At 42.4% G+C, this 22519-nt stretch overlaps 1 protein-coding gene across 2 annotated transcripts in view; it reads right to left on the reverse strand.

Moving 5' to 3' along the window:
- Window positions 1-3765: 3765 nt before the first annotated feature.
- nucks1a (nuclear casein kinase and cyclin-dependent kinase substrate 1a) overlaps window positions 3766-22519 on the reverse strand; it is a 32983-nt gene continuing 14229 nt past the window's right edge. Inside the window, exons 5-8 of one of the 2 annotated variants that reach the window (XM_020490447.2) lie at window positions 21342-21491; window positions 21107-21253; window positions 8586-8744; window positions 3766-8427 (exon numbers count right to left, since the gene is read on the reverse strand). In XM_020490447.2, the coding sequence (XP_020346036.1) occupies window positions 8150-8427; window positions 8586-8744; window positions 21107-21253; window positions 21342-21491 (734 nt within the window). In that variant the 3' untranslated portion in view covers window positions 3766-8149. The remainder of the gene's footprint in view (window positions 8428-8585; window positions 8745-21106; window positions 21254-21341; window positions 21492-22519) is intronic. The other variant, XM_020490456.2, reaches the window with a different exon arrangement.

Raw genomic sequence — 22519 nt, forward strand, 5'->3', positions numbered from 1 at the left:
CATGTACTTTACTAGCATAAAAATGTTGGACGGAAACCTGGTTAGAGTTGGGTTTCCTAGAAACAGCAGAAGTTGTCCGATTGGCTGTTGGTGCATGTACTTCCACCCTGACTTTACTTGTCTACTTCTGTCCACAGTCGAATTGTCACTCAAACACGCCAAATGAGAGAAGTGAAATATTCTTCTAAAATCTAAAGGCACAACCTAGATTCGAACCAATGTCTTAAGTAGTTGAACATGTTATTACCATAACCTTGTTAAAGTGACACATTTTCATTTTTGTCAAAAACAACTTTATATGAAACGAGTGCCTCTGATTTGAAGACCAGTGGTGTAAAGTACTTAAGTAAAAGCACTTTAAAGTACTACTTAAGTAGTTTTTTGGGATATCTGTACTTTACTATTTATATTTGACTACTTTTACTTCACTACATCCCTGAAGAAAATAATGTACTTTTTACTCCATACATTTTCCCTGACACCCAAAAGTACTCTTTATATTTAGAATGCTTAACAGGACAGGAAAATGGTTAAATTCATGCACTTATGAAGAGAACAACCCTGATCATACCTAAATACAAATGCTTCATGTGTAAATTATGTTTGAGTGTGCCCCTTGAATATCATCTGTAAATTTAAAACACTTCTGGTTAGACTAATAAGGAATTTGACATTATTTTTACTTTTGATACATATATTTATATATTTAAAATCAAATACTTTTAGACTTGCTCAAGTTGTATTTTACAGGGTGACTTTTAATGTGGCACCCAGTTCAATGCGGCCTCTGCATGCCTCTGATCCCCTGAAATTGCGTCACACCCTTCATATCAAGCATTTTAGGATCCAGCATAAATTGGCTTTTAGACCCAATTACGTGTTTCTACGCATGAGTTTGGGTAGCCAACGTCGCCATAACATCGCCTATATATGCTCGGCTATTTCTATTGGAGAAGCAGTGTTAGCCTATATTCATACTGTACTGTCTTTAATATCTTTGATATTAGTGTAGTCAAAGCCTACTTTCTGTAGATTACATGTAAAATAAGCACAATTCTCACATTGATGTTTGAAAAGTAGGCTACTTTTTGTGCTTACGAAGTTGTTTTAAAAGACGTGTTTGTAGTTCCTCGTTCACAGACAGGTTAAGAGCCCATTCCGGAAATGGTAGGCCAAATCGTGATGTCAAGACTTTAAAAAGTCTAATGCATTAAACGCACATAGCCTAATTAAACCAAGCTCGCAAACAATACATCAAAACTAATTAAAGAACCAAGTAAAATGACAATAGACTGTTCTAGGCTGACTAAAGCACAGTGTATACCCTGGAGAAAAAAATATAATTTACCACATCAAACTCTTCTCGATCACTTCTGTACAAAATGAGAGGTTCGTTTAAAGTTACTGTACCTGTTGAACCCTAGTTGTGGAACCAGTGGCTTCATTCTGCGGAGCCTGTGCGCGCACTTGGAGATGCTTCCCTGTTTAGTAGCGGAGCCAGATTAAAATGTAACTGCCTGACTCTACTGCAGTGGGATTGGACAAAGAAAATTAGGTAGCTATAACCCGTTCTATATCAATATGAGGAAAACGTTCGATGTTAATTATGGGCCATGATAGGATAATTATTGATGATAAAAATAATTCAACAAAGTGTCCACCTATCTAGACTACTAAACTTCGTTTTTTTTTAAGCAGACTCACTGCAGAGCTATGTAGACCTATAGTGGACTGACTGAGACTTTAGTACCTATACCTTTTTATGACTAGGCCTAGGCTATTGATGATCCGATGTTAATGTGTTAACTATTTAATGATTTTTGTATTATGTGTAATGATTAAGATCATGTTTTCACCTATTCTTACCTGTGACTAAGGTAAACAAAGGAGATTAGGTCGCTAGACTAAACTATTGTGATATACAGCCCTGGACTACATGAAAACAGTGCCACTGTGTGGCTAACAGTGCCACTGTGTGGCTAACAGTGAGTAGTGCACATATTGAGCCCTTGGAGAAAAAGGCTCTTGGAATGAGCCTCACATAGGGTTGTAAAGGGAGGGTCACTTTCGAAGTTTACCAGTACACTACCAGAATTTTGTAACTTTCAAGGATTTTATGTAATTATTCACAAGTGACCCTTTTGGTTACTTCAGATTATCTCAGTTATCTGTAATTATCTCTGGCCCTTAGTGTGGCTAGTCTTCTCATTTTGCCATAACTTTGGAAGTATGCTTGGGGTCATTGTCCATTTGAAGACCCATTTGCGTCCAAGCTTTAACTGCTTGACTGATGTTTTGAGATGTTGCTTCAGTATATCCACATGCTTTTCCTTTCTCATGATGCCATCTATTTTGTGAAGTGCACTAATCCCTCCTGCAGCAAAGCACACCCACAACATGATGTTGCCACCCCCGTGCTTCACAGTTCGGATGGTGTTCTTCGACTTGCAAGCCTCTCCCTTTTTCCTCCAAACATAACGATGGTCATTATGGTCGAACAGTTCTATTTTTGTTTCATCAGACCTGAGGAAATTTCTCCAAAAAGTACATTCTTTGTCCCCATGTGCAGTTGCAAACCGTAGTCTGGCTTTTTTTTATGGCAGTTTTGGAGCAGTGGCTTCTTCCTTGCTGAGCAGCCTTTCAGGTTATGTCAATATATGACTCGTTTTACTGTGGATATAGATACTTTTGTACCTGTTTCCTCCAGCATCTTCACAAGGTCCTTTGCTGTTGTTCTGGGATTAATTTGCACTTTTCGCACCAAAGTACGTTAATCTCTAGGAGACAGAACGCGTCTCCTTCCTGAGCAGTATGATGGCTGCGTGGTCCCATGGTGTTTATACTTGTGTTCTATTGTTTGTACAGATGAACGTGGTACCTTCAGGCGTTTGGAAATTGCTCTCAAGGATGAGCCAGACTTGTGGAGGTCTACAATTTGGCAGGTTGGCAGGTTTCTTTTGATTTTCCCATGATGTCAAGCAGAGGCACTGAGTTTGAAGGTAGGCCTTGAAATACATCCACAGGTACACCTCCAATTGACTCAAATGATGTCAATTAGCCTATCAGATGCGTCGAAAGGCATGGCATCATTTTCGGGATTTTTCCAAGCTGTTTAAAGGCACGGTCAACTTAGTGTATGTAAACTTCTGACCCACTGGAATTGTGATACAGTGAATAATAAGTGAAATAATCTGTCTGTAAACAATATTTGTGTCATGCACAAAGTAGATGCCCTAACCGACTTCAAAACTATAGTTTGTTAACAAGAAATTTGTGGAGTGGTTAAAAAAGGAGTTTTAATGACTCCAACCTAAGTGTATGTAAACTTCAGACTTCAACTGTATATCAAATGATTGTCAAATAAAATAAAATGTATGACAGCTTTTTTTTTTTTTACAAACTTTTATTTTACTGTCAATATGTCTTTGTTAATGTGTTGGCACCAAAACAGAGTTAATTGAAAATGCCATTGTTGGTTAATGCTTTTTTCATTAATTAGGCTATTTTCTCTTTAACCATATGGTCTATCCACTAGAAACTCATGAACAATATGGACACAGATATAGAACATTTATACTATATATGAATACATTTAAAAGTTATTGAAGTATAAATTACCAAAGTTACCCAAGATTGCCATAGATGACATGTTAATTACCAAATTTACTAAATGTTCTGGTAACTTTGTTAAAATACTGGTAGCTGTACAACCCTACTCGCACATGAAACACAGAGCTCGACATCACAAAACTAGTTAAACCCGTATAAAAAGTAGGTTGCCTTTATTAGAAGCCGGAAAACCAAAATGTCATCAACATCATTGTTGTCGTTAATACTTTAAGACCACAATATTGCCTTCATCATCATTACCATCATCGTCGCTACTCACTTTTCCACAACATGCAAAATATTCAACAGTTCAGCGTTCCCATTCCACAACACTGACAAAAGCTTCTCGGCGCAATCACCTGTAAGAATCACAATTTTGCTTACATTTACATTGCCAGTACAATTTAAGATACATAGAAAAAAACAAATGAAAAGCAATATAAATGCAGGGATATTGAAGAAAGGATGGGAAAGAAATAGTAAATCCATTGTTTATCATGGTCATGTGTTCATGTTAAACAGGGGGATTCAAATCTGGGCCTGGAGGTACACAGCACTACTGGTTTCAAGCCTTCCCCTGATTCAAACCTCTTACCATGTAAGAGAGTTCTCTGGCCAACCAGTGACATGAATCATTTGATTAACTAGCAGAAAAGAAGCCTAAAAGTATGGACCTTATAGCCCTGTGTGGGATCCCCTACTGCCTGGACACAGAAACCCCACACAGTACAAGCATTGTGTCATTCAGGAACATGATACAAGCTCTATACTAAGATGACCAATCCAAATGAACTCCTAACCCTAAGGCCCATGTGGAGCCAAGGCTTGAATAGGCAATTTGGTAATCAATAACGTTTGATTTTTGTCATCAAAATTTGCTAATACCCATCTTTGATCTACAGAAGTGCTTGGACCTATAGGGGCCAGTTTGGAGTTAGGCATATAAACACTTGTCCACTGCTGTCAGGAGGGTACCAGGGAAAGTGCACCAGAACCAAAGTTTGGTTTGGGTCTGCTGAAACATCTTCTAGGGCACATATTTGTCTTGAGCGATTTGGTACTGGTACTGGTCAGAACATCATTGGGTCTGACAGATAGGCCAAAAAATATATACATACAGTGGTCCCTTGGTATAATAACAGCTTTGATCTCAGTCAGCTAGGTCTTCTATTTCATTATTTTCTTTGATGACAGACATCCTCTAATACTATGTTAGATCTATGGCTTCAGTTGGTCAACATCCGAGGCAGAGCACTCATTTGCGGAATTCCAAAGCGACCACTAGCCCCAACGCCCTAGGCACTCCTGTAGGCCGGGTGGAATCATTTTAGATCTACAGGTTTAGAATTCACACTAACATCCCTCTAATCCCCATGTATCACGCCATACCGAGAGCCCCTCTAGTTTAGTAGTACCAAGGGAATATAAGGCAATAAGAAACCGAGTCAATCTTTAAGCACCCAAACTTGTTTTAATTACTAGTAGCTTTTATTCTCAGCGAAAACAATAATGAACCCACAGACCAAGAATGCTTTACAATACCATAGGTTTGGCTCAAATGTTTTCAACCCAGGGAGGAGTAACAAATGTTCTCTTGCACTCATTTCATGCCTTCTCTTTCACTTGCCCGTGTACACTCCTATTTGCAGATCTGAAACAACCGGAAAGGCATAAGCAGTGGTTTGACCTAGATTCCTTCATATAGAGTACCACAGTATGAGTCATAATACCTAGCGGTCAAAAAAGGAAATGGTTCCAATCGTTTTCCACCATTCATTTCTCATAGTGGACTTTAGAAACACTTAAAATAAAATAAATAAAATAAGGACTGTTTCGTGTAGACTTACCCCTGGCGTGACGTTTTGATAACGGTGTGAATCTCTCTAGGACAATGTGACTTAATATATTGGCCTGGATTTACCCACCTAAAATTAAATGCTAATTAGCTGCTAATGTGGATATCATAAAGAACTACAAACGCCATGATGATCTGGATAAGACCCCTGAATCGAGGCAAACGGTAAGAATCTCTGGGTTAACTAATAAATTGGCTACATTTCTTTAAATGGACAATTCTGTGAACTGTCTTGTGCAAGTTTTACATTGACAATTTACTGGTTAGCAAAGATGTCAGCTTGAGATGACATGCAGGAGCTTGCAGGGATTTGTAGTCTTGCTAATGTCTACTTTGATGCTAATTAGCATTTTCGAATCACAGTAAATAGAACCAAATATAATAAGTCACCTTGTCTGAGAGATATTTACACAGTTATCAAAACATCCCCAGTGTAAGCCTAAACAAAACAGCCCTTATTTTAAGTGTTTCTAAAAATGTATGGTGGAGAAACAATTAGAACCATTTCCGTTTGACCGCTGGGTATTATGGCATCCGGTGGGGCTCTATTGCTGTCACTTATCCAGTCCTATCAGATCTGTGAAGGGCAGAATAGGGGAAATGCAGCTAGTTTTTATTGGTTGTAGAGGAGAGCAGAGGAGAGGTATAGAGAAAAACATATGCCAGCATCACTGTTGACTACATCAACATCCTGACTTCTTCTGTCTGAGGTGAATGAGCCGTGTTGTGTGTGTGTGTGTGTGTGTGTGTGAGAGAGGGAAGGAGTAAGTATGAGCTGAGTGCAGGAGAGGGAGAGCGCGTGAGATGAGCGATAGAATGAGAGAAAAGGAGAAGAGTGGAACAGAAAGGAGTTGCTGGGTCTGCTCCCCAAGTCTGCCTAAACCCAGCAGAAAAACAGATGGATAGGGTCGACTTTTCTTTTTAAAATCAAGATACATTTTATTTATTTTCTTAAAAAACAAACATTACAAAAAATCTGAATAGAGAATTGAAACAAACCAACAAAAAAACCATTTTAGGGGCTCTCAAAAAAACAACTCTCGACTCAATTAAAAAGGCTTGTGGATGCCTGGCACAAAGGGTTGAACATTGAAAGGATGCTCTGGCCATGCCAGGGTAGTGTGTGTGTTGGCATGGGTGTATGGTTTAGGCTTGTCATGCCCAGCACAGATGCAGCCAAAATCTCAGAACCACAAACCAATGGTAGAGGGTCTAGGGTGAGGAAACGCCAACCCCCCTGAGCGTGTGCTCCATCACAACCACACACTGGTAGTACCAGCACACAGCAAACAAACAGGCTCTCTTAGGGCTGATCTAAGACCTGCTTCCATGACCCCCTCTCACGACATAATTAACCGTTTACAGCTCAGAGCAATCTCTCTGTCTAAAGCACAATAACACACTGCTACTCCAAAGTGATCTTCAACTCTGTTCCTTGTACTATGAATGTACTGTTATATTGAATATCATGTAAAAATGTGTTGGGTGTGCGCTGATTGTTATTTGTCCCGTGCCAATTATTCTGCCTATTTGCTTTAATAAAATCAAAACAATTGATCTCAAAGCACGACTGGACAGTTCTATATTCAATAACAAAACAAGCTTTGTGTATGTGTTAGTGAAGACACAGGGCCAGAGCTTAACTTCGGAGTAGGTGGAAATACAACAGCATTAATTCAACCAAGTTAACATTTAAAATAACCGTAAAACCTTCCTTAAAACATAGTGTTTGAGAGTTTAAAAAACACTTTGTCAGTGTCGGCACAGCGCTATGGGGTGAGTGGGCACAGGACCTAAGGGAGAACAATCTAACACGCTTACATATCCTCCCTCCGAGTCTCCAGTGTGGCCTTCTCTGATTAGTCAGCGTTGGGCTGTAACTAAACCAATGGGTATTGTGGCACAGTGAATAAAAATTAAAAAGTGCTTTGATTGGACAACAGCAGTCCACTGAGAAACCAGGATAGAGATGGAAACCCTAACCCAGACAGGCCCAGGGCTCAGTAATCACTGATCTTTCACTACTGGGTAGGTCAAGCAAGGGTTATACTACATAGCTTTCACCTATCCAGTCATGTCAGACCAGAGATTACATGGAGAGGGGAATGGAGAACTCAGCAGATAAAGAAAATGGCTAGAATATATATATATTTTTAATAGAAGGCTCACTTGCACACACATCAGCCTGCAGAAAGAAAAGGAATGACTCTACACTTCAAGCGACTGTTGAGGACAGATGTCCACTAGCACAGAGCTCTCAGAAAGGCAAACTAACAAAGCCCAAATAACTGTTTTCTGAGCTTCACACAGACTTGTGTAAGAAAGACTAATGCAGCCACTGTGGAGAGGGAGATGAAAAAGAGAAGAGAGATGTGCCAGTAGAGGTGTAGCTGAGCAGAGGGGACAGGGATGGAGGAATGGGACATGTTCAGAGAGATGGAGTAAAATCTCACTTGTTCTTTCCTTCCATCCCTCACAGCCATATGGTATGCATGTTCTTATGCACACAGATACGATGTGCTCAGTCAGTCATTCAACAACAAACACTAAACAACAAATCCACATGAGGTTCAAACCATTGAGCCAGGCCACCAATGAAACCAAAATAAACTCTAAACCAAGAGAAACAAAAACTTGAGACGGTAAAGAGAGGGAATGGGGAAGAGAGGTGGGACTTCTGTGGGTCTAGTCTTCCCCGGAGGGCACGTCCTCTTCCGATCCGTCCTCCTCTTCTTCCTCCTCCTCCTCCTCATCTTCCTTTTCCTTCTTCTCCTTCCCGGGTGCCTCCTTTGTTTTCTTGGGAGTGGGGGAGGAGTCCTTCTTCACCACCACCTCCTCCTCCTCCTCTTCCTCCAGGGGGCTCTCTGGCTCCTCCTCTTCCTCCTCTTTGGGCGAGCTCTTCTCCAGGGCCTTGGCAGCACTGGGGCGACCTTTACCCTTTCCTTTCATTGGGCTGGGGGTCACTGGGGGAGGAGAGACACACAAAGTTATGAATACACATTCATTCAATGAAGTTATGAGGCTGGGAAGATACTTACACATTATCTGAAAAAAGCATATAACAACCGATGCTTGCAGTTCTGAAGAATATGGGTGATTGATTCATGGTGAGCGGTCCTACCAGTGGCCTTTAGTCGTGGTTTGGGGGATTTCTTTTCCTTCCTTTCTGGCCGGCTCCGTTTGATCACCTTCTTGCTGCTCCTCTTGCTCTTGGAGCGGCCATAGTCACTATCATCATCATCCTCAACCATGAAGTCTTCATCACTGCCCGACTCATCAGCTAGAGAGAGGAGGACGAGGTGGTGATTATTGGTCATTTCACCTGACAAATACACTACATGGCCAAAAGTATGTGGTCACCTGCTCGTCAAACATCTCATTCCAGAATCATGGGCATTAATATGTAGTTGGTCCCCCCTTTGCTGCTGTAACAGCCACCAGTCTTCTGGGAGGCTTTGCACTAGATGTTTGAACATTGCTGCGGCGACTTGCTTCCATTCAGTCAAACGAGCATTAGTGAGGTCGGGCACTGACGTTGGGCGATTAGGCCTGGCTCACTGTTGACATTACAATTCATCCCAAAGGTGTTCACTGGGGTTGAAGTCAGGGCTCTGTGCAGGCCAGTCAAGTTCTTCCACACCGATCTTGACAAACCATTTCTGTATGGACCTTCCTTTGTGCACAGGGGGCATTGTCATGCTGAAACAGGAAAGGGCCTTCCCCAAACTGTTGCCACAAAGTTGGGAAGCACTCAATCTAGAATGTCATTGAACGCTACAGCGTTAAGATTTCCCTTCACTGGTACTAAGGGGCCTGAACCATGAAAAACAGCCGCAGACCATTATTCCTCCTCCACCAAACTTTACCGTTGGCACTATGCATTCAGCCAGGTAGCATTTGCCTGTTCATCCACCAAATCCAGATTTGTCCGTTGGACTGCCAGATAGTGAAGCGTGATTCATCACTCCAGAGAACGCGTTTCCATTGCTCCAGTCCAATGGTGGCGAGCTTTACACCACTCCAGCCGGCGCTTGGCATTGCGCATGGTTAGCTTAGACTTGTGTGCGGTTGCTCGGCCATGGAAACCAATTTCTTGAAGCTCCCGACGAACCGTTCTTTGGAACTCGGTAGTGAATGTTGAAACAGAGGACAGGCCATTTTTACATGCCACAGCACTCGGCAATCCCGTTCTGTGAGCTTGTGTGGTCTATCAATTTACGGCTGAGCAGTTGATGCTCCCAGACTTGTCCACTTCCCAATAACTGCACTTACAGTTGACCGGGGTAGATCTAGCAGAGCAGAAATTTTACAAACTGACTTGTTGGAAAGGTGGCATCCTATGGTGGTGCAACGTTGAAAGTCACTGAGCTCTTCAGAATGGGCCATTCTATTGCAAATGTTTGTCTATGGAGATTGCATGGTTTTGACAATATTGCAACATTATTTTGCTCTAGTTTGCAGTTTATATGCACACACACACTACCGTTCAAAAGTTTGGGGTCACTTGGAAATTTCCTTGTTTTTGAAGAGCACATTTTTTGTCCATTAAAATATAAAATTTATCAGAAATATAGTGTAGATATTGTTAATGTTTTAAATGGCCATTGTAGCTGGAAATGGCTGATTTTTACATAGGTGTACAGAGGCCCATTACCAGCAACCATCACTCCTGTGTTCCAATGGCACATTGTGTTAGCTAATCTAAGTATATCATTAGAAAACCCTTTTGCAATTATGTTAGCATAGCTGAAAACTGTTGTCCTGATTAAAGAAGCAAGAAAACTTACCTTCTTTAGATTAGTTGAGTATCTGTAGCATCAGCATTTGGCCAGAAACAAAGGACTTTCTTCTGAAACTCGTCAGTCTATTCCGAGAAATGAAGGCGAGAAAACTGCCAAGAAACTGAAGATCTTCATAGAACAGCGCAAACTGTCTCTAACCAGAATAAAAGTAGTGGGAGGCCCCGGTGCACAACTGAGCAAGAGGAAAGTACATTCGAGTGTCTAGTTTGAGATAGACACCTCAAATCCTCAACTGGCAGCTTCAATAAATAGTACCCGCAAAACACCAGTCTCAACGTCAACAGCGAAGTGGCAACTCCAGGATGCTGGCCTTCTAGGCAGAGTTGCAAAGAAAAAGCCATATCACAGACTGGCCAACAATGTAAAACATTTATACGTGTTAACCCTCGCAAGGCTGCCGGCCCAGAAGGCATCCCTAGCCACGTCCTCAGAGCATGCGCAGACCAGCTGGCTGGTGTGTTTACAGACATATTCAATCAATCCTTATCCCAGTCTGCTGTTCCCACATGCTTCAAGAGGGCAACCATTGTTCCTGTTCCCAAGAACGCTATGGTAACTAAACTACTATCATCATGAAGTGCTTTGAGAGACTAGTCAAGGACCATATCACCACCCTCTGACACCCTAGACCCACTCCAATAGGTCCACAGATGACGCAATCGCAATAACACTGCCATAACCCATCTGGACAAGATGAATACCTATGTCATCGACTACAGCTCAGCATTTAACACCATAGTACATTCCAAACTCGTCATTAAGCTCGAGACCCTGGGTTTCGACCCCACCCTGTGCAACTGGGTCCTGGACATTCTGACGGGCCACGCCCAGGCGGTGAGGGTAGGAAACACCATCTTCACCCCGCTGATCCTAAACACTGGGGACTCACAAGGGTGCATTCTCAGCCCTCTCCTGTACTCCCTGTTCACCCATGACTGCGTGGCCAGGCACGTCTCCAACTCAATCATCAAGTTTACAGTGGCAGGCTTGATTACCAACAACAACGAGACGGCCTACAGGGAGGAGGTGAGGGCCCTCAGAGTGTGGTGTCAGAATAATAACCTCACACTCAATGTCAACAAAACAAAGGAGATGATTGTGGACTTCAGGAAACAGCAGAGTGGAGAAGGTGGAAAGCTTTAAGTTCCTCGGCATACACATCACGGACAAACTGAAAAGGTCCACCCACACAGAGGGGTGAAGGCGCAATAACACCTCAGGAGGTTGAAGAAATTTGGCTTGTCACCTAAAAAACACTCAAACTTTTACAGATGCACAACCGAGAGCATTCTGTCGGGCTGTATCACCGCCTGGTACGGCAACTACGCCGCCCACAACTGTAAGGCTCTCCAGACGGTAGTGAGCTCTGCACAACGCATCACCGGGGGCAAACTACCTACTCTCCAGGACACTTACACCACCCGATGTTACAGGAAGGCCATAAAGATCATCAAGGACAACAACCACCTGAGCCACTGCCTGTTCACCCCCCTATCATCCAGAAGGCGAGGCCAGTACAGATGCATCAAAGCAGGGGCTGAGAGACTGAAAAACAGCTTCTATCTCAAGGCCATCAGACTGTCAAACAGCCATCACTAACATTGAGTGGCTGCTGCCAACATACTGACTCAAATCTCTAGCCACTTTAACTTCTTGGATATAGGGGGCGCTCTTAATTTATGGATAAAAAAACATGCCCGTTTTAAGCGCAATATTTTGGCACGAAAAGATGCTCGACTATGCATATAATTGGCAGCTTTGGAAAGAAAACACTATGGTTTCCAAAACTGCAAAGATATTATCTGTGAGTGCCACAGAACTCATGCTACTGGCGAAACCAAGATGATACTTCATCCAGGAAATGGGCAGAATTTTCGAAGCTCTGTTTTCTAATGTCTCCTTATATGGCTGTGAATGCGCCGGGAATGAGCCTGCCGCCCTTCCTATCGTTTCTCCAAGGTGTCTCCAGCATTGTGACGTATTTGTAGGCATATCATTGGAAGATTGGCCATAAGAGACAACATTTACCACGGGTCCGCCCGGTGTCCTTTGTGTAAATTGGTGCGTAATCTTCAGCCGCAGGCATTTTCTCCTGGGATTCAGAGGGGAAAGCACACTTCCACAAACGATATATCATCGAAGAGATATGTGAAAAACACCTAGAGGATTGGTTCTAAACAACGTTTGCCATGTTTCAGTCGATATTATGGAGTTAATTTGGAAAAAAGTTTGGCGTTTTGAAGACTGAATTTGTTTTTTTTTGGTAGCCAAACGTGACGCACCAAACGGAGCAATTTCTCCTAAACAAATCATCTTTCAGGAAAAACTGAGCATTTGCTATCTGAGTCTCCTCATTGAAAACATCTGAAGTTCTTCAGAGGTAATGATTTTATTTGAATGATTTTCTGGTTTTTGTGAAAGTGTTGTCTGCTGATGCTAACGCTAAATGCTACGCTAGCCGCGCTAGCTGTTACACAAATGCTTATTTTGCAATGGTTGAGAAGCATATTTTGAAAATCTGAGATGACAGTGTTGTTAACAAAAGGCTAAGCTTGAGAGCTAGCATATTAATTTCATTTCATTTGCGATTTTCATGAATAGTTAACGTTGCGTTATGGTAATGAGCTTGAGGCTGTATTCACGATCCCGGATCCGGGATGGCTCGACGCAAGAAGTTAATAATTAAAAACGGGATGTAATAAATGTATCACTAGTCACTTTAAACAATGCCACATTATATAATGTTTACATACCCTACATTACTCATCTCATATGTATATACTGTACTCTATACCATCTACTGCATCTTGCCTATGCCATTCGGCCATCGCTCATCCATATATTTATATGTAGATATTCTTATTCATTCATTTATACTTGTGTATACGGTAGTTGTTGGGAAATTGTTCCGATTTCTTGTTAGATATTACTGCACGGTTTGAATTAGAAGCACAAGCATTTCACTACACTCACATTAACATCTGCTAACCATGTGCATGTGACCAATAAAATTTGATTTGAAAAAGAAAAGATTAATACGGGCAAAAAACAGACACTGGACAGAGGAACTCTGCCTAGTAGGCCAGCATCCCGGAGTCACCTCTTGACTGGTGTTTTGCGGGTACTATTTAATGAAGCTGCCAGTTGAGGACTTGTGAGGCATCTGTTTCTCGAACTAGACAATCTAATGTACTTGTCCTCTTGCTCAGTTGTGCACCGGGGCCTCCCACTCCTATTCTGGTTAGTGACAGTTCGCTCTGTTCTGTGAAGGGAGTTGAACACAGCGTGGTACGAGATCTTCAGTTTCTTGGCAATTTCTCGCAAGGAATAGCGTTCATTACTCAGAACAAGAATAGACTGACAAGTTTCAGAAGAAAGTCCTTTGTTTCTGGCCATTTTGTTCCTGTAATCGAACCCACAAATGCTGATTCTCCAGATACTGAACTAGTCTAAAGAAGGCCAGTTTTCAGCTATGCTAATAATTGTAAAAGGGTTTTCTAATTATCAATTAGCCTTTTAAAATTATAAACTTGGATTAGCTAACACAACGTGCCATTGGAACACAGGAGTGATGGTTGCTGATAAATGGGCCTCTGTATGCCTATGTAGATATTCCACAAAACATTTTTTGAAAGAAATGTCGTTTCCAGCTACAATAGTCATTTACAACATTAACAATGTCTACACTGTATTTCTGATCGATTTGATGTTATGAAAAAATAAGTGCTTTTCTTTTAAAAACAAGGACATTTCTAAACTTTTGAATGGTAGTGTGTGTATATACATTTTAAAAAATCGTGAGAACCACAAGACATTTTGTGATAATATCGTGAGGTAATTCCAAGCCCAAGATGTACTCTTAAGGAGCCTAATGTTACCGTTACTCATAAAGGTTCAAGGACCTTGTTATTTTCAGCGGTAGACTGGCTCTGGCAGGCAAAACAGATAAATACATCTAAACGCGAAATCGATTCTCAATTGTGATACGGTTCTAGAACCATAAATCACTTTAATTTCATATTACATGAAAATAATTTCACAAATGCAAAATACACACTTAAGGCCAGCCTTATCACGTTTGAAGCCAACAGTATTTTTCTGTTACACACAGGTATCCGGTATGGAACGCCTTTTGGGTCTTTGCCTGTCAAAAGTTACACGTCAAATAACACTATATTATAGAATGTTGTGTGTGCTGAATTTTCACATGCAAGGCAAGCGCCAACACTATCAGTAGCACTGTCAGAGCTGTACACAAGCGCACACCGGCCACAAACGATGTGTTTACAATACCGCGCTGGTAATAAGGACGTATTTATTCGCCCGCAACTTCTGGGGTAGCTAGCTAGCAATGACCAGTAGAAACTGCAGTAATTTTTATTATTCTTAACAATGATATCAGAATCCTTGTGAGTAAGTATTAGCTAGGTAGACACTTGTTGTTCGCCTATTGAAATTGTACTTCAGTTCATGAAAATAAATAGCTAGCCAGCTACTTAACCCGGTTGACCAAAGCTAATGTTATATGCAGCCAGCTAGCTTCATCTGGCTAGTGAGGCTCAACCGGACCAGGATGTGTTGTGAAGCTAGCCACAATAAAGATTAGGCACAATAGTGGAATTTGCAGATTGCCTTCAAAATAAAAGTACCTCTTTGAAAGTGATGGTTACAATTGGTGGAATCATGCCATATTTATACTAGATCATGTTAAACGAGGTTGGAAGTGAAGCAATGGAATGGGGGTATCAGTCTACTCGGTGACACCCACAGAACACAACTTAAGAGTTTACGCAAATGTTAGCGTTGTAGCCCTTATCGCGGGAGTGAATGTGTGAAATGACCTACCCAGTCAGCCTATTGTGTGCATTGACATTCATATTGCACTGTACAGCTTTACCTAAGGATTGGGGATCAATGAATTGGGAAATCAGTCTACTCAATACCAAAGAGATTTTTCTCCAACGTCCTCCTCAGAGTTATCAGACTCCAAAACATCCATGCACTATTGTTTCTCCTCGGGAATAGTGTTCAATACACATTGGTTGACAATAACTGTGGCTCAATTCACAGTTGTTTGAGTTCCGCAATCACATGCTGACCAGACATGTCGCGTGCGTCGCAAAATAAATGTAGAAATCCATGTTATTCAATTATTGCACCCACACTGCTCGCGCCCGCCAATGAGCATCTGCGATGCCAAGGGCTAAAATAGAAGTCATTCCTATTTCTGACGCAGATCGTGCTGCAAGTCCTGCCTCTACAATCTCCTCATTGGTTTATAGAAGCAGGTACCCACGTGCCATCTCATTGGTTATACCCACGTGGGTGATTGAAAAACGAAATGTTTTGTTGGTCATCATGGTAATACTATGTAAGTGTAGATGCCAATCACCATATAAATTCAAAGAAAAAGCCTGGAAGGAGGAGAGATGACTAGAAACGATTCAGTTGGCCGTTTTATGTGTGGATTAATTATCGGAGTAGAGGACCTTGATGCATCGCAGGTAAAATAGCTCAATGTTTATATCCCGGGACAAATTAGCTAGCAAGTGCAAGCTAACTAGCTAAATTGCCATACATGTTGAATGCTTTTAGACCTGTCCCCAAGTTAATGTAATTTGTTCAGAGTTTGTTTTGATATTTTAACCTGCGTGTCATGATCACGTTTGCTATAGGGGGACAAAATACATTTATGCATGATAGCGCACGCGCGCAGCTGGTTTGGGTTCCGTGTAAGAGCTACGACAGTAATGTTGTTACTGAGTAGACTAATACCCCATGTCATTTTTTAATTTTTTTTATTGTACCTTTATTTAACCAGGCAAGTCAGTTAAGAACACATTATTATTTTCAATGACGGCCTGGGAACAGTGGGTTAACTGCCTGTTCAGGGGCAGAACGACAGATTTGTACCTTGTCAGCTCGGGGGTTTGAACTCGCAACCTTCCGGTTACTAGTCCAATGCTCTAACCACTAGGCTACGCTGCCGCCCCATTGATCCACTATCCATAGGTAAGGCTGTACGGTGAAATAAGTATGCCCCTAATGCAATTCTAAAGTCTAATACATCCACTGAGATTTAAACAAATCAAATGTTATTTGTCACATACACATGGTTAGCAGATGTTAATGCGAGTGTAGCGAAATGCTTGTGCTTCAAGTTCCGACCATGCAGTAATATCTAACAAGTAATCTAACCTAACAATTTCACAACAACTATCTTATACACATACACAAGTATAAAGGAATGAATATGAATACATACATAAAAATATATAAATGAGTGATGGCCGAACGGCATAAGCAAGATGCAGTAGATGGTATAGAGTACAGTATATACATATGAGATGAGTAATGTAAGGTATGTAAACATTATATAAAGTGGCATAGTTTAAAGTGGCTAGTGATACATTTATTACATTAATTTTGGCTAGAGTTGAGTCAGTATGTTGGCAGCAGCCACTCAATGTTAGTGATGGCAGTTTAACAGTCTGATGGCCTTGAGATAGAAGCGGTCTCTCGGCCCCTGCTTTCATGCACCTGTACTGATCTCGCCTTCTGGATGATAGCGGGGTGAACCGGCAGTAGCTCGGGTGGTTGTTGTCATTGATCTTTTTGGCCTTCCTGTGACATCGGGTGGTGTAGGTGTCCTGGATGGCAGGTAGTTTGCCCTCGGTGAAGCGTTGTGCAGACCTCACTACTGTCTGGAGAGCTTTATGGTTGTGGGCGGAGCAATTGCCGTACCAGGCGGTGATACAGCCCGACAGGATGCTCTCGATTGTGCATCTGTAAAAGTTTGAGAGTTCTTTTTGGTGACAAGACAAATTTCTTCAGCCTCCTAAGGTTGAAGAGGCGCTGCTGCACCTTCTTCACCACTCTGTCTGTGTGGGTGAACCTTTTCAGTTTGTCCGTGATGTGTATGCCGAGGAACTTAAGACTTACTACCCTCTCCACTACTGTCCCGTCGATGTGGATAGGGGGGTGCTCCCTCTGCTGTTTCCTGAAGTCCACAATCATCTTCTTTGTTTTGTTGACATTGGGTGTGAGGTTATTTTTCTGACACCACACTCCGAGGGCCCTCACCTCCTCCCTGTAGGCCATCTTGTTGGTAATCAAGCCTACCACTGTAGTGTCTTCTCCAAACTTGATGATTGAGTTGGAGGCGTGCATGGCCACGCAGTCATGGGTGAACAGGGCGTACAGGAGAGGGCTGAGAATGTGCCCTTGTGGGGCCCTAGTGTTGAGGATCAGCGGGGTGGAGATGTTACCTACCCTCACCACCACCCGTCAGGAAGTCCAGAACCCAGTTGCACAGGGCTGGCAGGGTCTCGAGCTTAATGATGAGTTTGGAGGGCACTATGGTGTTAAATGCTGAGCTGTAGTCGATTTACAGCATTCTTACATAGGTATTCCTCTTGTCCAGATGGGTTAGGGCAGTGTGCAGTATGGTTGCGTCGTCTGTGGACCTATTGGGGGCGGTAAGCAAATTGGAGTGGGTCTAGGGTGTCAGGTAGGGTGGAGGTGATATGGTCCTTGACTAGTCTCTCAAAGCACTTCATGATGACAGAGGTGAGTGCTACGGGGCAGTAGTCATTTAGCTCAGTTACCTTAGCGTTCTTGGGAACAGGAACAGTGGTTGCCCTCTTGAAGCATGTGAGAACAGCAGACTGGGATAAGGATTGATTGAATATGTCCGTAAACACAGCAGCAAGCTGGTCTGCGCATGCTCTGAGGACATGGCCGGGGATGCCGTCTGGGCCTGCAGCCTCGCGAGGGTTAACACGTTTAAATGTTTTACTCACGTTGGCTGCAGTGAAGGAGAGCCCACAGTCTTTGGTAGCGGGCCGTGTCAGTGGCACTGTATTGTCCTCAAAGCGAGCAAAGAAGTTGTTTAGTCTGTCTGGGAGCAAGACATCGTGGTCCGCGACAGGGCTGGTTTTTGTTTTGTAGTCCGTGATTGACTGTAGACCCTGCCACATACCTCTCGTGTCTGAGCTGTTGAATTGTGTCTCCACTTTGTCTCTATACTGATGCTTAGCTTGTTAGATTGCCTTGCGGAGGGAATTGCTACACTGTTTGTATTTGGTCATGTTTCCAGTCACCTTGCCCTGATTAAAAGCAGTGCTTCGCGCTTTCAGTTTTGCGCGAATGCTGCCATCAATCCACGGTTTCTCGTTGGGGAATGTTTTAATAGACACTATGGGTACAACATCACCGATACACTTGTAAATAAACTCGCTCGCCGAATCAGCGTGTTCATCAATGTTGTTGTTCGATGCTATGCGGAATATATCCCAGTCCACGTGATCGAAGCAATCTTGAAGCGTGGAATCCGATTGATCCGACCAGCGATGAACAGACCTGAGCACGGGTGCTCCCTGTTTTAGTTTCTGTCTATAGGCTGGGACAAATCAAAATGGAGTCTTGGTCAGCTTTTCCGAAAGGAGGGCGGGGGAGGGCTTTATATGCGTTGCGGAATTTAGAATAACAATGATCCAGGGTTTTGCCAGCCCGAGTCGTGCAATCGATATGCTAGTAAAATATAGGGAGCCTTGTTTTCACATTAGCCTTGTTAAAATCCCCAGCTACAATAAATGCAGCCTCAGGATATGTGGTTTCCAGTTTACATAGAGTCAAATGAAGTTCTTTCAGGGCCGTCGATGTGTCTGCTTGGGGGAAAATATACACGACTGTGATTATGATCGAAGAGAATTCTCTTGGTAGAAAATGCGGTCGGCAATTGATTGTAAGGAATTATAAGTCAGGTGAACAGAAGGACTTGAGTTTCTGTATGTTATCACACCACATCTTGTTAATCATAAGGCATACACCCCCGCCCTTCTTTTTACCAGAGAGATGCTTGTTTCTGTCGGCACAATGCGTGAAGAAACCAGGTGGCTGTACCGACTCCGATAGCGTGTCTCGAGTGAGCCATGTTTCCATGAAACGAAGAACATTACAGTCTCTAATGTCTCTCTGGAAGGCAACCCTTGCTCGGATTTCATCAACCTGGTTGTCAAGAGACTGGACATTGGCAAGTAGTAGGCTCGGGAGCGGTGGGCGGTGTGCCCGTCTACGGAGCCTGACCAGAAGACCGCTCCGTCTGCGGCGCCGTTGTTTTGGATCGCTGGCTGGGATCCAATCCATTGTCCTGGGTGATGGACCAAACAGAGGATCCGCTTCGGGAAAGTTGTATTCCTGGTCGTAATGTTGGTGAGTTGACGTCGCTCTTATATCCAATAGTTCCTCCTGACTGTATGTAATAAAACCTAAGATTTCCCTGGGGTAACAATGTAAGAAATGACATATTTAAAAAAATACTGCATAGTTTCCTAGGAACACGAAGCGAGGCAGCCATCTCTGTCAGCGCCGAAACTTTTGTTGATTTTCTATAACATTCCAACCTCATGGCATAATTGTACTATTTATTTGCATCACTGTCAATGGCATAATTTTGAAGGCTAACAGCAAAGTCCACTATTGTGGCTAATCCTTATTGTGGCTAGCTTCATATAAATGGGTCCCAACCACCATTAATCAAATAAAAACCATCTTATAAATGAAGGTCATTTTAGACGACGACACCTAGTTATATAGTTAGCTAGCTAACTACAGCTACTGAAACAGGTTGTCGTTTTGCTATGTTTTTGGGGAAGAACATTGTTTGCAGCCATCAGCTAGCTAGCTTTTTATGAGCAGCACTGTAGGTGCGCGAGACAACATTACCAGCATCATAGCATGTATCGATGAATCGTTGTGACATATGAAATACGAGTGATAGTGTAATCAATGTGTAATAACTACGTAAAACAATTGTGAACGCGTTAAATTATTATGTGACGTGCAGTCATATTCAGGTCCTGATTGGTCAAAAATGTTATTTGACGTGTATCCTTTTTGACATGCAAAGACCCAAACGGCATTCCATAATTTGGATCATGCTAGATAGCTAATTAGCACAGGCGGTCCCTCGGTCTTCCATAAACAGGCGCTGTAACATGGAGATATGGCCTGTGGGAACACTAACCCTATCAAAGGTGTCTCCATTAACCTTTTTTATGATTTACGCTATATGAAAGATAAAGGCCCTTATGCTTCTAAAACCGTGCATCAAGCGATGCGTGTTAATGTTCAAACCGAACATCGGGGTTCTTAAAAAAACTCCCCCTATACAGAAGACGTCTTCGCAAGGCTGGGCGGTATACTGTATTTTACATTATAGCGGTAATGATGCACGAACCTGTTTGGGTTTTTAACGGGATTTGAATGTTTGGTTTGTTAAATGGAATACGCTGTGTGTACCTCAACTTTTATAGTTTACTTCACTAATTGAGTACTCTCTCCAAATGCAGCTTTCCACACAGAATTAGCCCCGTCACTCAAGGAACGCATTTCTTATTCATCGATCCCAAGACACTTGCGTTCAGTCTGCATGGTCATTTCAGCACATACAATGTTGATGACAATGACATTTTCACTTTGCTTCTTAATATAAATCCACTAGCTTACTACAATTACCTTTTCGTTTGTGTTTCTTACATCTGCAAACAGCTAGCCTGTCTTTTCTTGAAGTTGAATTGAAAAGTATAAAACAATCAGAAATAAGAAAGACCCATTTAAATCACATAGCATATATGTGTTGCCACCCCAGGGTCACGCACTAAGCAAATTTTATACAGCAAATTATTTAAAAAATAATAATAATACCGTGATATTATATTTTGGCCATATTGCCCAGGCCTATGCCTTCAATTCAAATACTTATTTGTAATGTAATGGAACAGTCATGATCAAGGGTTAGGTCCGGGTAGGCCCGTTTTGTTTTGAGTGGTTGACTTACGGTCTGCGAAGGCCTCCTCCTTGTCTTCACGTTCCTCGTCCTCACTGCCTCCGTCTCCCAGCAAGATCTCTCTCTGTTTAGACACAGCCTTGGTGGCGGCCTGGCGCACTGTACGCACCTTACGACTCACCTCCTCATCACTGTCATCTAACATACAGAAATGTGTAGCCAGGTTATAACACACAGTCATATTATAACTGGTGTACACAGTGACACCTCAGTGTATGAGTCTTACCTGTGGGTCGTTTTCTCTTGGGTGTCCTCTTAGTGGGCTTTGCCACCTTGGCTGTCTTTCCCTTTTTGCCTCGTTTAGCTTCGTAGTCGCTCCCTCCATCCTCCTCATCTTCCTCTCCAAAGTCGTTGTCTTCATCACTGCCAAAGTCATCTGCAACCAAACAGAAAAACATTAGCAGTAGCCCAGTCACATAACTCCTGGCCACTAGCCTGGGCCCCTTCCCATAGCCCTAGTCCCCTTCCCATAGCCCTAGTCCCCTTCCGTCCTTGATAGTGTTTTCCATTAGCGCCGGGTCGGCTAAACCAGCCAGTCACAGACGATTTTCTACTTTGACTTCATATTAACTAGGCTACTTTCCATTTAAAAAGTTTCAATTCACTTGTCTGTCGAGCACTCTCCCGCTAGAATGAACGATATGCATCTTCTAGTGATCTATTTGTCAGTCACAAAGCGAGCGATATCATGGAAACTCAGTCTGCCGCCTGTCCCGCCTCCGGTACAATTTGATTGCGCTGTGGTTGGTTGCAGTCAAATGTTTTTACACGGAGGGAGAGCATGATACTTGTAAATTTGCACATCCCATGTAATGTAAGTGGTAATGATGAGTCAAAATTTACTTAGCCCAATTATTAATCAAATATTTGCAGCATTTTGCCAAAAATGGACTACATCAAGATCTGGGATTCCCAGGCAGATCCAGATATTTGTATTTTATCAGAAACATGGTTAACTGAAATAAATGTGGATTCTGAGGTCACTATTGATGGTCTTAGAGTACTCGTGCTAATAGAACGGGCAAAGGTGGCGGTGTTGCCATCTATACAAAAAGTCACCTTCCTGTGTCTCTTAAAGGCTACTTCCAATCCTAAACAATTCACATATCTAGCCAAGTCTTCAACTAGGTTCTAATTCTAACGTAACAGTTCTGGGAGTCTACCGCCCTAAGAAACGTTTGTTAACTAGTCCCGCTGACTTTGTCACTGGTGACTTTAACGTGTCCTGAGGAACCCAAGACCGTTTAAAGGATTTTTTATAATAACCTAAACCTCACCCAGTTGGTTACCAAGTCCACATGACCAAATCTGTCCTGATGTTTACAAATACTGCAGAGAAATGTGTGGCTAGTGGTGTTGTTTTCTCCCTGGACATTAGTGACCACTGTCCTATTGTTTGTATTA

Source organism: Oncorhynchus kisutch, linkage group LG1, assembly GCF_002021735.2.
Source record: "Oncorhynchus kisutch isolate 150728-3 linkage group LG1, Okis_V2, whole genome shotgun sequence".
Classification (NCBI taxonomy): Eukaryota; Metazoa; Chordata; class Actinopteri; order Salmoniformes; family Salmonidae; genus Oncorhynchus; species Oncorhynchus kisutch.